Source organism: Tachypleus tridentatus, chromosome 13 (genome assembly GCF_004210375.1).
Source record: "Tachypleus tridentatus isolate NWPU-2018 chromosome 13, ASM421037v1, whole genome shotgun sequence".
Taxonomy (NCBI): Eukaryota; Metazoa; Arthropoda; class Merostomata; order Xiphosura; family Limulidae; genus Tachypleus; species Tachypleus tridentatus.
In genome coordinates this window covers 41,778,619-41,796,032 of record NC_134837.1, presented here as the reverse complement: position 1 = coordinate 41,796,032, position 17,414 = coordinate 41,778,619, and the positions used below count along the sequence as shown (strand labels likewise).

The 17,414-nt window shown below is 32.9% G+C and overlaps 1 protein-coding gene across 1 annotated transcript in view; it reads left to right on the top strand.

The window, feature by feature from the left end:
• Nucleotides 1-14,728, top strand: part of LOC143239317 (V-set and immunoglobulin domain-containing protein 4-like) — a 32,060-nt gene extending 17,332 nt beyond the window's left edge. The window contains exons 4-5 of the mRNA XM_076480276.1: nt 12,927-13,021; nt 14,269-14,728. Of these exons, the coding sequence (XP_076336391.1) occupies nt 12,927-13,012 (86 nt within the window). The 3' untranslated portion in view covers nt 13,013-13,021; nt 14,269-14,728. The remainder of the gene's footprint in view (nt 1-12,926; nt 13,022-14,268) is intronic.
• The last annotated feature ends 2,686 nt before the right edge of the window (nt 14,729-17,414 follow it).

Genomic DNA, 17,414 nt, shown 5'->3' with positions numbered 1-17,414 from the left:
TCCCCAGGATCCTGTGATCCTTAGAACTTATAACTTTAAATTCGGGGTTAAATCCTCACGGAGGATACAGTGCAGATAACATATTGAGCAGCTTCACTCTAACGTTCAAACAAAGAGATGAATCGTTGTGATAATACACTGAGACATAGGTGAGATATTGACCTAATGTTTAATTAGGTAACCCTAACTTTAATGGATTTATTAATAAACCATTAAAATACTTTGGTATAATTAAAAACTGACATTTGGTGTTTATTGAATGTTTGTTTAAGTGTTTCAATTACTTATACGTAACTTGACGTTGACAGCTACGATAACATTCTTACTTGAAAACATTCTTTTTTTTAATTTCGTATTTTCATTCTTTTATTCACAAAAACCACATATGTTCAAAGTATTTCTCATTCCCAGCGCACCACTAAGGTATTGCAATTTATAAATTAGATAAGTGAGAAGTGGTACGTAATTCATAGTAAGAGCTAAAAATATAAATTATCTAATTTATACAGTAAACAAGAATCCGTTAGAAAAGCAAAACAAAAGGGTACATTAAACAAAGATTATATGTAAAGCAATTGACCATGTTTAACAAACGATAGATCTTAATAGAAAATTAAATTTTAATCTTGAATTTTTAACAGCTTCTGATCAGTGCACAATTTAGTTGATAAAACAGGTAACTTATATCAATAAAGCTTTTAGTGTTATGGCATGAAATCTATTACGTATTACGGTTATTATGACCTCAAACATTATCCTCTGTACGTTTTCAACCATTTGAATTGTGCTAAATAAATGATCTGCATTTTGGGACTTTTTTTAATTGTAAATAAACAGCAAAATTTTACTAATTTTGAAGAACAATTATTTCGTCAAATTTCGAAGATTTCAATACAGATTATAAGCCTGAAATATGTAATACATTCACATAATAGTACTTTAACTAATAAAATAAAATGTAATACATTCACATAATAGTACTTTAACTAATAAAATAAAATGTAATACATTCACATAATAGTACTTTAACTAATAAAATAAAATGTAATACATTCACATAATAGTACTTTAACTAATAAAATAAAATGTAATACATTCACATAATAGTACTTTAACTAATAAAATAAAAAATTGCAACAAATTGTACACTTAACACTGTTTTTCTATAAGGTTTTTAGTCAATGCAGTTTACACGTTTTTATAACAGAGAATAAATAGATGATAAATATATTTATTATTAACATTGCATACCCACTTCTTCATACGAGTGTAACACTCAAAATGCTTTAAGGTTTTACCACAGGGTCAAATTACCAGAAAAAAATCTATATGAAATATTATTCAGTAAATTCATCATGAATATCAACCAATTTATTTATTCATTATTCCCTGGCCTTTTGGAAATGGAATTGTCCTCAACAATATAATATATAATAATGAAAATATATTTTAACACAAAATTATTTACTATTAATACAATCTCTTCTTCAGTTCTCATTTGTTACTTGATCACACGAACACTATCTGAGTGTTTACACATTTATATGCATGCTTTATTTCCTTTTTAGAATCAATCCATAGACAAACATCTCACAATTCTCTCCTATTTCATATCCATTGTTCTTCGTCAAAAAGCAGTGGCTACGAAAAGAAAAAGAGGTGGTTTCTTATATGTTATTTTGTAATATAAGGAACAACTTCTTTTCTATGTGGTTTTTCGCCAGCTTACTTCATTCAAAAGATTTGGACGCGCATGCACGTGGATAAGATAAGAAATAACACTCATGGATCTCGGGGTTTGTACCTGGGTATTATTACTTATTTATGGGCCCGGCATGGCCTAGTGTATTAAGGCGTTCGACTCGTAATCCGAGGGTCGCGGGTTTGAATCCCGGTCGCGCCAAACATGCTCGCACTTTCAGCCGTGGGGGAGTTATAATGTTACTGTCAATCCCACTATTCGTTGGTAAAAGAGTAGCCCAAGAGTTGGCGGTGGGTGGTGATGAGTAGCTGCCTTCCCTCTAGTCTTATACTGCTAAATTAGGGACGGCTAGCACAGATAACCCTCGAGTGGCTTTGTGCGAAATTCAAAAACAAATAAACAAACAAAACAAATACTTATTTGTGTGTGCGCGCGCATGCGCACCTTTCTATGCGAAAAAAACACATAAAAGAAGTGATCAAAAACAGAAATCACAATATATATACATTTTTTGCATTTCCATATAACTCCAAATAAATGGTATATTTTTCTGCCTTACTTTAAACACCCTAAATATTCTATCTTCCTGCTTCATACATTTTGAACATTACCACACTTTATTCTTGCTATGTCTCCACTGTTTTCCATATCTTCTTTTATTGTTTTATATCCTTACAGCCTTTATTTTATATGTTTATAGGAAACTGCAAATGTTTAATCCTTCTCCAATTATCCTGAAAACCTTGTTCAACTTTCTTTCTTATTTCCTCTTTAAACGTCTTATCAGTTTTTCAGGTTGTTTTCCTTCATTCCACAAATTTCAAGATTCCGGCTGTTTTCAAACATTTTCTTCATCTTAAATATCACAAACTTATTTTTTTTCTATTTCCTGGATGTTTTATAACTACTTTCAAAGAACACAGTATAATTCACATATATTAGGCAGAAAGTTTGGTTTTTCCAATTACAGCTACACTGTTATTTTTATTTCTCACGTCTTTTCTAAGTCATTTATGTTTTCGAAAATGTTCTAGAATTTTACGAGCATCCATCTCTAACTAATTTCTTTGTCCAAAGCTTTTTATGATCTTTTTTCTTTTCGTTTTGGTTAGCGTTTCTCCATATATATTACCATACCTGACATTCTCTCAATTATCTCTGTTTCCTTCCATGATATCAAATAATTTTGTTTTCTATCAAGACTATGAAAAACATAATTTTTACTTTTTTCTTCTTGTAACTTTACTTCTATTAAAGTGCTTAAAGTGGAAATATTATTCCTGGTGGTACATCCTTTCTTAAACCCTGTACGACACTCTTATGATTTCTGTTTCACCTAACCACACTATTTTCTTCTTGTCATCTTTCCATTCATTAATTTATTTGGCCCGGCATGGCTAGGTGGGTTAAGGCGTTCGACTCGTAATCCGAGGGTCACGGGTTCGAATCCACGTCGCACCAAACATGCTCGCCCTTTCAGCCGTGAGGGCGTTGTAATGTCACGATCAATCTCACTATTCGTTGATAAAAGAGTAGTCCAAGAGTTGGCGGTGGGTGGTGATGACTAGCTGCCTTCCCTCTAGTCTTACACTGCTAAATTAGGGACGGCTAGCGCAGATAGCCCTTGAGTAGCTTTTGCGCGAAATTCAAAACAAACAATCATTAATTTGTATGGTAACTTAAACAATGACACCCTTCTGTAATTCCTCACATCTGCGCCGTTTCTTAATTTTAAATTGGAAATATAGCAACATCCCTCTATGTTTTCACAATGTTTTTGTATCCCAAATCTTATGAATATTATTTACTAATACAAATAGTTTTTTTTTTGCATTAAATTTGTATGATACTTATTTTGCTCATCAATTTTGTTCTGAATTCTTTCCATCTGTTCTTTACTTAAACGTTTCACTTGCTCTTCGAATTTCTCTTCTATCCACAAACCATCTAATTTTTATCCATGATTTAATTTTCTATTTTCTTCTCTCTCGCTAGTACAGCGGTAAATCTACGGATTTACAACACGATAATCAGGGGGTTCGATTCCCTTCGGTGGGCTTTGCTATAAAAAACACAAACATTCCATTTTCGTAACTTTCCGTTATATCCTCTGTACTCGAGAATACATTTAAATTATTATCTCTGTTCTTCCACGTTCACTGTTTTCCCATTTTCTTTCCTCTGAATTGTAACATGGTGTAATTTATCTCGGACGAGTCTTCGATTTATTATGTTATGTATTACGACTTCAGATACCTGGAAATTTTTATTATGATTAAGAAGTTAAGTTAATGTCGATGTGTATTAAATTTATATTTCCCAACATGATTGATACACACAATTTTCTTTCTCATCACAAATGTATTTTAATAAACAAACAATAATACAATGCATAATAATAGTTATTACGAATAATTATTTACATACAAATATTTTACAAATTTACAAACACTATTCAGTCTTTTATCTGGTCTGGAAATGAATATTTTATCGATGGTTCTGGTCCACAACGAGCGAATTAATTCTGAATCGATACTGTTACACTCCTTTTGATGGTAAAGTTAGCTAGCTCTGTTCTTGGTTGGATACACAAGGTTTTTAAACTTACCTTCTACTGAGGAAGATATCTAATGTCCTCGTAGCAACTTTTCTGACAACTGCATAATTGAGGTCAGGATCTGTCAAGACTTCCCACTGCAAGGGCGTGATTTCAAATACCCTCACAACCAGCAATTATGTGATGTTACGTCCAGTGAATGAGGTGACCATTCACAAGGAAAAATCACTAGATGGTTATGTCCTAAGAGTGCTCCCACAAGATGCATTTCTTTTGGTTACCAATGCGACTGAAATCCTGCATGAAATCAGTAATGCCTATCATATTTTATTGCTATAACATTAGAAATATAATTAATTGCAAGGATTGCATGGTGTAGTGTAGCATAGGTTGTGCATATTTGTAGTCTCCATGCTGATGGTCCTTTAAAAATATGAAATCCTATAACGAATTTGGATGGGAAACCACACCACATTGTCACCTTATCATCATGAAAGTGTGTAAAAAATGTTATAGATGGATAAGTTTATGACCAAATAAAGCAGTTGCGCGTGCTCCAATGTTCATAAATGGTGAAATATGCTTCATAGTTCCTTAGGTATTCGCAAATCTTGGGTTATCGATTTCCATTTACGTCGAGAATTGCAATGTAACATCATCCATTTCTTTCAGTAGTTGAACATGATACAGCTTATAAAGTAACATCCACTAAACTAAGGAGCAATTTAACTTGGCCAGTGGAGAGAACAATTACTGCTGGCGTGTTCTTCTAACATATTGCTGATGTCAGCAGTAGGTTTAGTAGATTTCGATGGTCTATCTGTACGTAGCGTATTACAGGTTACGTTGTCTTCTCAATTCTGTTTTTTTTAATAAATGGGCAAAAGGCAACACTAGAATAAGACTTTCTGCGAGTTTTATGAACTCTGCATATTTTCTGAGAGCTGCTTCATAAATTTACCTCTCTGCAAACTTTCCAGTTTTGTATTTATTGAATGAGTTGCAGTGGTGTCGACAAAGCAATGTATACTCGCGAAAATGTGTTGAAGTAATTCCTTCATGGAAACATGTAACATTTGTGGCATTTGTATCGGGATGCTATCCTTAACAATCCTATGCCATTTCATTCTCTACGCCATACCATTTGTAAGACATGACTCGCTGAACAGAGGGAAATATTTTTTTTTATAATTACCCTGTATGATCTTCCACTGAAGCACCTCTTGCTCTATGTGATTTCAGTTTCATTCCTTGTTTTCTTCCACTTTTCCCTTCAGCACAACAATTCCAAAGCTCGACAAAATTCAGATAATAATTCCCTCTATTATTCAATTCTGTAATTTTATTCTTTCTTTCCATAGATATTCCGTCCCTTATTCTTTCTTCTTCAGTATCACATTCTGTTCTTTTTTAACTCTTGAATTCAGATTTCCTATTGACATTATATGTTTTTCTTCCTCAAGTTTTCCTCTACTTTCTTTAATAAATACTTTCTCTATTATCTGTTCAATTCCTTTATTATTACAATAATACACTGAAAAAATATCTTATTTTGTTGTATGTACACAAGTGATATTTCTATATTTTGCTCCTCCTTTCTTTCTTTCCATTTCGAAAGTTTTTAATTCATACTATCAGATAACGATTTGCTTTTTTTTCTTCTTTTCTCTCCCAGTTTACTTTCTAGTCATATTTACTATCACATTTTACAGAACAAGTAGTTCATTGTGTAGCTTTGTGCTTAACAACAAACAAATAAACCTCTTATCCTCTCTTTCTCTTTTGGCCTCTTCGAACTATTTCTTTCTTATACCTATCATCCATACTAAATATTTCTCTTCAACACATATATCTTTACGTTTAAACATTTTGTTTTCTTCAAAGTTTGATTTCTTTGTGTTCAACTATAACTGTAACTGATAATGGTCTTGGTTACTAACTTTTCTGAAACCTGTTTGAAAACTTGAGACATTCCGCTTTGGGACGAAACTTATTTTTCCACTTTCTCTTCAGCCTTTTCCCAAGATTCCCCCGTTCAACTGAACTACATAAAATAATAAACGCCGCCTTCTACTCTGATTCTCTAATTCATCATTTTTTATTTAGCATTTTAATATTTTTTGCCTAAAACTCTACTTTCTGCATCGAATTCAACCCTCTCTAACTTGCTGTCATCCTTCTGTTGTTTCAGTATTATTTGCACTTTGTTTATTATTTTATTTACTTCATTTTCTTTATTATTTAATTTATTGTAAAATATGTTCTAGTTTATAATATATTTTGTCCTTTCGGTAAAATTCTCTTTTCTTTATATCTAACGTACTTTATATATTTCGCCTCTTCAATGTGGGTATTATTTTAGACTCTTCTAAAAGTATTTCTTTCATTTTCCTTTTTGTCCCATCTTTACCCGAGCTTGTCATACTCGTGACATCTTTCTCTTCTTTCTTATATTTACGGTTGAACTAATCCTTTTATGTTTAATGCTTTTGGCTTCCTTAAATTTATATCGTGATACCCTTCTTTATCAAACCTTCACTGTCCATAGTTGCAAGGAGAAAACAATCAGATTTGTTTGCGTCAATAATATGGCACTATGAGTGCTTTTCTCTGGGGAAGTATTCGAATATTTGACTAAGTCTTACGTTTAAGGTGTTTTTTGCAGCACATTTTGTAACAAAAACGAGTCATCTGTCTCGTGAGTTGACACTTGAAGCAGCAAACAGTAAATCTATCTCGGTAAGGAGTTAAGTAGTTTATATAAAAAGAGCTTGATGAAAATAAATAAGCACTCAAGCGGCAGGTGGTGCTGTATTAATCAACGTTTGATACATAAGCTGATAGAAGAGTTTTTTTTTTTTCTTACGAAAGACTTAAACCCATACGTTAAACAAAATAATCACTGTCATCGACTGGTCTTTGGGTATTTGTTTATTTTCATCAACTGCCTATTATAGATTAATTGTTTTGTTCCATGGCACTTTATACCTTTTAATAGTTATTTTAATACAACTTAAAATTTTATATGATCAAAGCTAGTTAAGATTTATTTTAGAGAACAAATGATTATGGATATGTAGGGACAGCTAAGCTTCTAAAAGCTCTTGAATTCTGTTAAAGAGAAAACCAATATAATAATATACAAAGCTACTCAAGGGCTATCTTCGCTAGCTGTTCCTAATTTAGCAGTGTTAAACTAGAAAGAAGGCAGCTAGTCATCACCACCCACCGCCAATTCTTGGGCTACTCTTTTAGCAACGAATAGTGGGATTGACCGTCATATTTTAAAACCTCCACGGCTGAAAGGGCGAGCATGTTTGGTGCAACGGGGATTCGAACTCGCGACCCTCAGCTTACAAGTAGAACCCCTTAACCCACCTGGCAATGCCAGGCCCAGTGAAAACGTAGAAATGGTATATTGTTTTTAGATTAGTTTAACTTTCTTTGAGAGAAGGTTGTCCCTCCGGTTCCCTAAAATTGGCGTCTGTGGAAGCCCCAAGTTATATACTTGAAGAGTTCTGTACTTTAACAGTGTTTGGCTCAACTATCCAAATAGTTATTCTTAGGATAAGAAGCGTTTGTTTTAAAGCAAAGCCTTGCAATAAGTTATCTGCACTCTGTCCACAACGGACAATCGAATCCAGAATTTATCATAAGTCATTAAACTTACCACTGACACGCTGGGGTACCGTAGAATTAAAAAGCTTAACCTGTAGTCTGTGTGAACATTTTCATTGAATTATTAGTATGCAGATTCATTGGGATTACAACAAACTCAACACCATCGTTTCGGTAACTATATAATTTGAATATTTTAAGAAAATTCCCCAACAAATGGGAAAATAAGTTGTTGCAGTCCATATCAAGTTGTCCATAAGAAAATAATAATAATTAATTAGCTTTAGTATAACTAGCATAAAATATTCACATTTCCTTCTAGGCATTATTAGCCCATAATGATTTTTAGTGGCTCTCAGTGTACTAGCCAAGTTTCAACATTATCCTCAGTTACGTTTATTGCTACCTTAAAGGCGAGAAATTCTGTACCTGATAAAAAGTTAGGACGAGGGCCTGTGGTACTTCAGCAAGTGAGAAAGTGTATTGAGTTTGATTCCGATAGGGTGTGAACGGGAGTAAGAACTTAGTTTCAAGCATGGCACTCCGAGATTCAAAATACGATACCAGATTAGAGTTAGCAATCATAAAAACGTGCTTATAAATTCTCACCATGTCTAGGTAACGTTACCAACTAATTTCAGTCTCCCGTGTAAGAGGTTACGCCATATTGATAAGACAAGTTTCCATTCACGAACCCACGTACCAATTTTGCTCTTTCTAGCTCTAAACAGTGGAAAGAAATCATAAACAAACAAAGAAGTTCACATATAGCATGAACATATAGGATGATAGGGTTTTGCGAAATCACAGTAGTCTGCTGGTTCACAGATACGCTTGTTTATTTTTATTTCTTATGCTTTTATTTGAAACAGAAATAATACTCTTATAAACGAAAATTACTTCAACTTGCTGATGCAATCTCAAAATGATTGATCCCAATATTAAAAATATGTAACTTACAAGTATCAAAACCCCAACTTAACACATTTTTTATGAATGAAAAGGAGAGAATTCAAGCTCAATATGTACATTTGTCATAAGATCATTCAAGTAGAATAAACTTCTTTCTTATTTATATGTGGTAAGAAGACATAAAGTGAAATTACCTGTTTAATTGGGCGACTATGTATTTGTGTAGATATTGATCTCTTTTTGTTTGTTTTTTTCTCAGATGAAAATAATGAACGGCAAAACACACCTCCACATTAACGTAATCAGAACTTACAATGTCTCTTATTACCTAAACGTTTTCTCGACGATGTAAATATCAAACAGGAAAATAATATTTCACTGAGTATTGAAGTGGTCGTTATCTTACAGTGTAGTGTCAAGGCAAAATAGCTAAATAAGATAAACTGCAGTTTTTACAAGATGAAAGGACTGAAACGCATTAAATATTTGATAGGACACATCTCCTAAAGCACACATAAAATTTGTGATGTTGGAATAACACTAGTAGGACATTAGTTGTCCTCCGTTCGTGTGCTATCAATACGTAGATAACGACTTTTGTGACAAAGTAACAAAGCACAGATATTATACTTCTAGAACGAGACAAGTCTTAATGGTCTAAAGCAACTAGGTCTGGCTAGGAAAACATTTCAGTGATGATATGGATGAAACGAACTGTGACTAGTATAATACGAATCGATAACAATTTTTTACATATATCTCTATCTAAAAAAACATTTTGCTCATTTGAACATGAATTTAAAATCAAAAGAAGATGGAATTCATTCAGATATCAAACTGATTTCACGAAGTGAGTATCACATTCAAAATTTAAATTACTTTTTCTAGGCCTCGAAGCCATTTTAATTTTTACATCAGCTACATTTGACATTAACTATCCGGTATTTTACGCCACATATGAAACTTCGCGGATGTCTAAATTGTGATTTTGATTAAGGAAAGTATTAAGAATAGCTTAAAATTAATAAGAAACAACAATTTATATTCGCCCATTTCATGTCAGTTCTTTTAATTATTTATACAATTACATCAACAAAAAAGACGCAATAAGAACGTTATTCTGCTCCTATCTATATGTGATAATCGTTTATAGTTAAGCCTAAAGCTACGGAGTGGGTTATCTGTGCTATGCCCATCACGGGTATAAAAAACACACACGTTTTTTTAGCGTTATAAACCTTCAGACGTACCATTAAGTCACTAGGGGTTGGGGATATGATAGTATATTTAAAAATATGATGTAAGTCTGTAACTAGACGCTTAACATACTGCATCAACTCATAGGTTGGCTTTCTCTTAAAGCTAGAAACACACATATCTATGAGTGTGTTTGTAATAACATTAAGATGTAAGTTGTTTGTATTTAGATATTTTTAAATTAATAGAAGCATTACCAACATTTCTTTCTGTAAATCCTTTGTATCGTCAGAGTTTAACTGAAAATTCTTGAAAGTAGCTTCTTCACAATATTAATGTACAGATTTGGTTTATTTAAAGAAAGTTTAGGTTGACTAGGCTGTACTCGATTGGAAACATTTAGGGAGTGACATCTGCCTGTTGAGTTGAGAAGACATTTTGAACTGCTAGCATTTCCGAAACTTCGTCTTCTACTCGACAACCAAATGCAGTCCATAAAAATCTCCACTTAGATCTACAGAACAAACAGCACGATAATAAATGTATAATTGGTAATTTATTTATAGTAAATTCGCTGAATCTTGCCATGATTTTAAAAACTATCACACTCTGCAGAACATGATATAAAAAAAACTTAACATTATGAGAATAACAACATAGAGAATCAACTTATATCTTTCATTATAAAATATTCTTTAAATGTTTTTCATGGGAAATTTTTCATATAAAAATAGCCTACATCGAAATGTAAAACAATAAAGTAAGGTTTTCTTGGGGTTTTTATACAGTTCCCCATTATAATGTAAACAAATGGACAATATAGTTTTGTATTATAATATAAACAAATGGACAATACAGTTCCTCATGATATCCGACGAAAACCAAGTGCTTTCGACAGGTGAACTCGTTTGTTTTGTACGCATTAGACCCACCTCCCAGTAGCATAGCGGTAAGTCTGCGAACTTACAACGCTAGAAACTAGGTTTCGATGACCGTAATGAGCAGAGCACAGATAGCCCATTGTGTAGTTGCTTGACTTTAAACAAGAAAACAAACAAATAAGCCTGAGGAATACTGATTCACTTATCCAAAACGCCCAGGTGTTTCATTGGAGTTCTTCGATTGTGTCTTGTTGTGGCCTGATGTGTAAATGATAAGTCAAAGAGTTTACAACCCCTAAAATACGGGGATTGATTCCGTTCCGGTGGATTTAAGAGATAGCCCATTGTGACGTTACTTAAAAAAAAAAGATTTTTGATTGTGTCCCTCCTGTTTCTTTTTGTTTTTAATGTCTTGATCGATTTTTAAAAAGATATTTTCTTAAATACCAAATTTTGAGTGAAACACTTATACCAGTTAGAAAGATATTCACTGAAATAATACATTTGTACCCGGCGCAAAGATTATATTACCTACCCTGGCGCCATCTAGTGAAATGTATATAACTGGAGATCTGAAAGACTACTGCATTTGAAATCCTATGCAATTCCAAACAAACAAACATTTAAACTCCAAGTTGAACAGGAATTTATTACACAGTTGTTTGGTTTACCACCATACACACAAATTTTATAATAATTCCGAACAGTGGATAGTGTGAAATGGCACTTCTATGTAGCCATTTCTACATTTATTACACGGGAATAGATTGTTGTCAAATCATGTGATTGTGTGTTTCAGTTAATTATCTCCTATTCTTCTGTCTATATCACTTACATCTTCAACAGTTTTACCAACGTAGTTGTAATTAGATTTATAGAAGAATACAAGAACTGGAGAAGATAAAGTCAATAACCAAGCTAGGAATATATGAACTTATATATGTAAGTGGGTTTCTTACAATATTCTTAAACCAAGCTTAAACGAGTCAGTAAAACCTATTCAAAGACTTGCATTAAAGGTTACAATCAAATTGACAAAGCAAACTCTGAGACAGCGGAAAATATTAAAGTTTCATGTCCATTAAAATTTGAGGTCATGGTGGCAATTTCATTTTTTGTACTGGAGGGTTATCTGCCGCCCCTAATTTAACAGTGTAAGACTAGAAAGAAGGCAGCCAGTCATGACCACCCATCGCTAACTATTGGGCTCCTCTTTTACCAACGAATAGTGGGATTAACCGTTACTATATAACACCCCCACAGCTGAAAGAGAGAGCATATTTGGTGTGACAGAGATTCGAACCCGCGACCCTCAGATAACGAGTCGATCGCCCTAATCATCTGGTCATACCTAGCTACCTGGAAACTGTTATAATCATACGAAAACCTAAACTTGTTTGAAGTTGGAGTGGAATAAATAACATTTTTATATTATCAAATATAAAGTGTCTTTAGTAAGTATTCCAATAGACAATAATGAGAGAGACGTTGAATTCTAATTATCTTGGTTTTGTTTCGGTATAACCAATAGAAAAATCAGTTTAGTATAATGCTGCCCAATATTCAATGTGGACAGATGCTGTCGGTTGTAATCTGTTAAGTCTCTCATCACAGAAGGCGTTCCACAACACACAGCTGACTGTAGGTATCTACACAGTCAATATATACTAATCAAGCTGTTCATTCGACAGCATGTAACATTATCTAATAACTTCCTTTAGTTGCTTTTAAAACGAGAACGTAGACCGTCATTGACATGAATAATTGTTGCACTAAGAAGATGTATCGCCCTCTGGTGACTATTTCCGGGGGCAAAATATTCGTTTTCCCCTTTTTGTGTTATTGGTATATCCATTAATATTTTATTGTTTTAGGATGAACAATACTAATTGATTTGAAGTTAGAACGCACATCAATGTACAACTTCGAAGCATTCACATAAGTTTTTTATCATACATCCACTCTGGATATGTCTCGGGTACAAATTGTTCAATGAAAGCAACCAGTTTAGGTCTTCTTAAGACAGTAATAAATATATGCCTGTTTTTTTATATTATAGATGCTACTGGTGGACACGATGTTGCTGTGAGTGTGAATATGGCTCTTTTAATTATATCGCTATCACTTCTTCAGTTGGTGGCGTGAAATGGAAACGTAAGCATTATTTCTTTGTATACTATAAATACCTTACGCCATTAGATAATGAATAACAATAAATGATATGGCATGTTGTTTGTTAACAATGTTGGTGATTTAATAATTGGTAAATGTAGTGAGATATATGATACTTTCAAAGTAAACGGTCATTAAAACGTACAAAGGAAATAAGTATTAGAGTCAGTTTTAACTTATACATTAAAGAAGAGGAAAATCCAATATTCTTTTCGAAAATATTTATTTTTTAAATAATAAGTTTGTTATTTTATAACGAGTTGCTAAAAATACGTGTTGTTATTTCAGTAAAGATGTTTGTTCTTGTCATTCCTGTACATAAAAAATAACAAAAACGTACAGAATTACCTGGTATTCACCAAAAGTAGTTAAATATCAAAGTAGGAGAACTGATCTGATAAACGAAATACAAATAATTATTTCTACGAGAGTTCAAATACTAAACGATTTTGCATCGTTTTTCTTTTACTAAATTTAAATAATTAATCTTAATCAAGGATCATCTATTTTTTAAACTGTACATTTAACATTTGTCAATCTTTTCGTCTGTCAAACATTTCTAATTTAAAAAAAATTCTATTACATCAGATACAGTTTGGCAGGCTAGGCTATGGATTAGAATGACAAATAAAAATGTATACAGTTAGACATCACTTTCAAGACAAAAGGGGGTGGAATTGGTTTGAATTTCGCGTAAAGCTACTCGAAGGCTATCTGCGCTAGCCGTTCCTAATTTACCAGCGTAAGGCTAGAGGGAAGGTAGCTAGTCATTATCATCCATCTCCAACTCTTGAGCTACTCTTTTACCACCGAATAGTGTGATTAACTGTAACTTATAACGCCCATACGGGTAAAAGAGCGAACATGTGTGGTGGGGATTCAAAACCGCAACCCTCAGATTACCAGTCAAGCGCCTTAATCACCTGGCCATGCCAGGCCGTGAGAGATTGAAGACGCGGATTAATATTTTCTTAAACGTTCCGTACTGATTGGACAAATTCAATACACGTTCTTTCACCACTCTCATAAGCCCCCTGGTGGGGAATAGTCCACAGGGAAATATACTCGCCTCCCCCTCTCTCGGTGAGCCTGTTGCCAGTCTGTCCTGTCAATGAATGTTTAGTAAGAATAATGATAATTAAAAATAACATCACGCAGTAGATACAAATACTTTTCTAAGCATAACGAATAACTGCTGCTTATTAAGAATTTTTATATCCTGTGTTTAGTTCCCAAGTCTTATCGAACGCAACACAGAACGGTCTACTAGAAAGTATCGTTAGAATTTAGGAAAGAAAAAACAGCGTAACGAAAAGAATGAAGACCAGAGAGGAAAATAATGTTTAAACAGAAGTTAACACAACAATCAAAAAGGAAGAGTACTCTACGTGAATATTTCTGTTCTATTCTTCTTGATAAATTGATTTCAAATCATTTGAGCGCATTACCAAAGATGCTTCGTCTTGTCAAAGTGTGTATCTATTAGTTTTCTGAAATTTAATTTGTGCTACGTCACAGAAGTTTTATAGACTCTGAATTAAAAAAAAAACCACTGTTTCTGAGAAACACTTCTAAAGTTTACCTGCGTGATTGATTTCCTCAAGTACTTATATTTGTTAGGTACAGCAAGTATCCTTTGTTTTGTACTGCTTATGGCTGATTATAAAATACTAAATAAATTACAGTAATATATTTTTTGTTCTCTGCCCTGTTTTTGGTGTGTATAAATAAATAGTCTTTGAGTATACAACTTAACGAACGAAGTTTGTAATTTCTATTTAGTGACAAGATATTAGTACCTTAAAACCGTACGCTATAAATATCAGAGTTAAAATAGTGAAACGTTCAGAGACGAAATATATATACACCACTTGTTTAGAAATTTAATAAACACTAAACGTATGTTACGATAACTGCGCGGATTTTTTTCTGAAATACTGTATCCCAACTTATCTTTATAGTTGATCCTACACATATGATATCGAGAACATATTATTTTTGGAGTAAAATGTAATTGGCTCAAGTAAAATTATTTCACAAAGTACCAGGATATATGTCATGTACAATACCTCTGAATTGTCTGAATGTTTAAAATGTAAATGCATCTCGCGATTTTTCTACAATGTAGGCCCTTTAAACACTTACAACTTCATGTTAAACTGTCTGTTATAATTAATTTTACCACATATTTTTGTTGAAAAAGTAATCTAGTTTAAAAATACTGATATTATTTATTTTATTCCAAACAGAATAAATAGACTGATTTTAATCAGTCTTGTGGTATTAGGAAATACAAAGAGGAAGGTCAAAAACACGATAATTAATTCTAACGCAGATTGAAATTGACGTCAAGATCCAAAATAATAAAAAGTCTCTGTTAAATGTCTATGGACTTATAACGCTATAAACCAGGTTTCGATACCCGTGGTGGGCAGAGCACAGATAGCCTATTATAAATATAGACGACAAAAATAACCTTTTATCTATTAAACCTTAATCGTTTAAGTGCCAGATCTCAAGCAGTGAAACAGAGGAAAAGAGTTAGACAACCGAAACCACGGGTTAAAATGATTACGAGTTAAAACTGTAAAACCTCGGAAAATTAACAGTTTTCAATCTCAGCGAAACAGCTTGATTAACAATTAATGGTTTGCAGGTAATTCTTTGGAAAGAAAGTTTTTTTCAGGAAATTATTAGAAAGATAAAAAAAAATTGTATTAAATTGCAAAAGCTTGAAATGTTCTAGGTGTTGTTCTAAAAGTTACTTTGTTTGTAAGATTTAGAGCAAAGCTATTTTAAGGTATCTGCTATATTTACTGCAAGAGATTGAAACACAGATTTACTAGTGTAAGTCCTTTGACTTACTGTTGTCCCTCCAGAGGACGTTCCGAAAGTGGGAAATGCTTAATGTATTTTCTAATAATAAATAACTTGCTTCTCAGTGCAAGGCTACACAGTGGATAATATGCACTCTGTTCACCTCGGGAATCGAACTACAAGCTTTAGTGGTATGAGTTTAAACTGATCTCTAATCCACCGTGGGTTTAATAAACAATGGCGGATGGTCAAAATTGGATCGCACACCTAGAGAATGCGGCAACTTCAAGACTTAGAAAATTCTTGTTAACTTTAGCAATGAACAAAATTATGCAAGAAATTTGGATAAATAATTTACAAATAACTTAGTGTTGCAAGATGTACTTAGTACAATGTAATGTAGCCATAGATACTTGAATCTAAGAAAAGTCGGATGGAAAGTTCTAGGAATGCAACTTTTCTAGAAAGACGGGATAACAAAACACAAACAAGAAGAAAGAAGAATACTAGGTTAGACAGATGGTTGAAACTTAAGACCCCCCCCTCAAAAAAAAAAAGAGAGTTGTATGACAAACACTGATTTTTATTAGTACTGTCTGTGGTTAATTGCAAAAAACGTTTCTGATTTGCTAACTTCAATTATAACAAGAAATCAGCACACACACTCAAATATATTTATGTATACTAACGTATTGCACTCTCGAGGGCTCTGAGAATAGATTAGAGTTTATAAGAACCACACTGAGAGTGGAGAGAACAAAAAACTATAGCCACACCTTCAAGCTAAAGTCGATCAGTAGTCAACTGGGATTATTTCTAAATGATCACCACTAAAACCTTTCCATTTGGAAGACTTTCCTCGGGACATCTTGGATATCGGAGATGGCTATTCGTCTACTGCTTGATTTGATTAAGGATTGTCTTAGAAATAACCCCCTAGTCGTGTTTATTAATGTCAAATCCTCCGTCGGTAACTTAAAATAATCATAAAGAAGCACAGCAATGAGAAAAAGAAGATTTACAAGCAACATTTCATGATCAAAGACTCTTTATGAGGATTTTCCTTAAAATCGTCAATTATCTTCATGAAAATAACACCAAAGTTTTTGTTAGTGTATTATACACTTCTAATAGTGAACAACTTCCCTGAATAACCAATAGCATTATTTTTTGTGATATATTTCATATCTCTTTCAATACTTTGCATGATATTGTTATCAGAAATGGTAAAACACTAATTAATAAAATAATTTGGACCTTAGATAGTACTTTTAATTACCTTTCCACTATAAAATATTGAGTTCTTACAATGGATACAATTTTTGCTAGCCACACATCTTATTTTGTTTAGAAGACTCAAACTATATTAATGAATACAGCCAAACACAATAAATTAACTCTATTAGATATAAAAAAAAATATATTAATGAATTTCATCCCATATTATTAACTAACTGTCATGTCTGTTTTTTTAACTTCGAACAAAACTACACCAGGGTTTGTCTGTTTGCCTAGCCGCTCCTAATTCATCAGTAAAAGAGTAGAGGGAAGATAACTA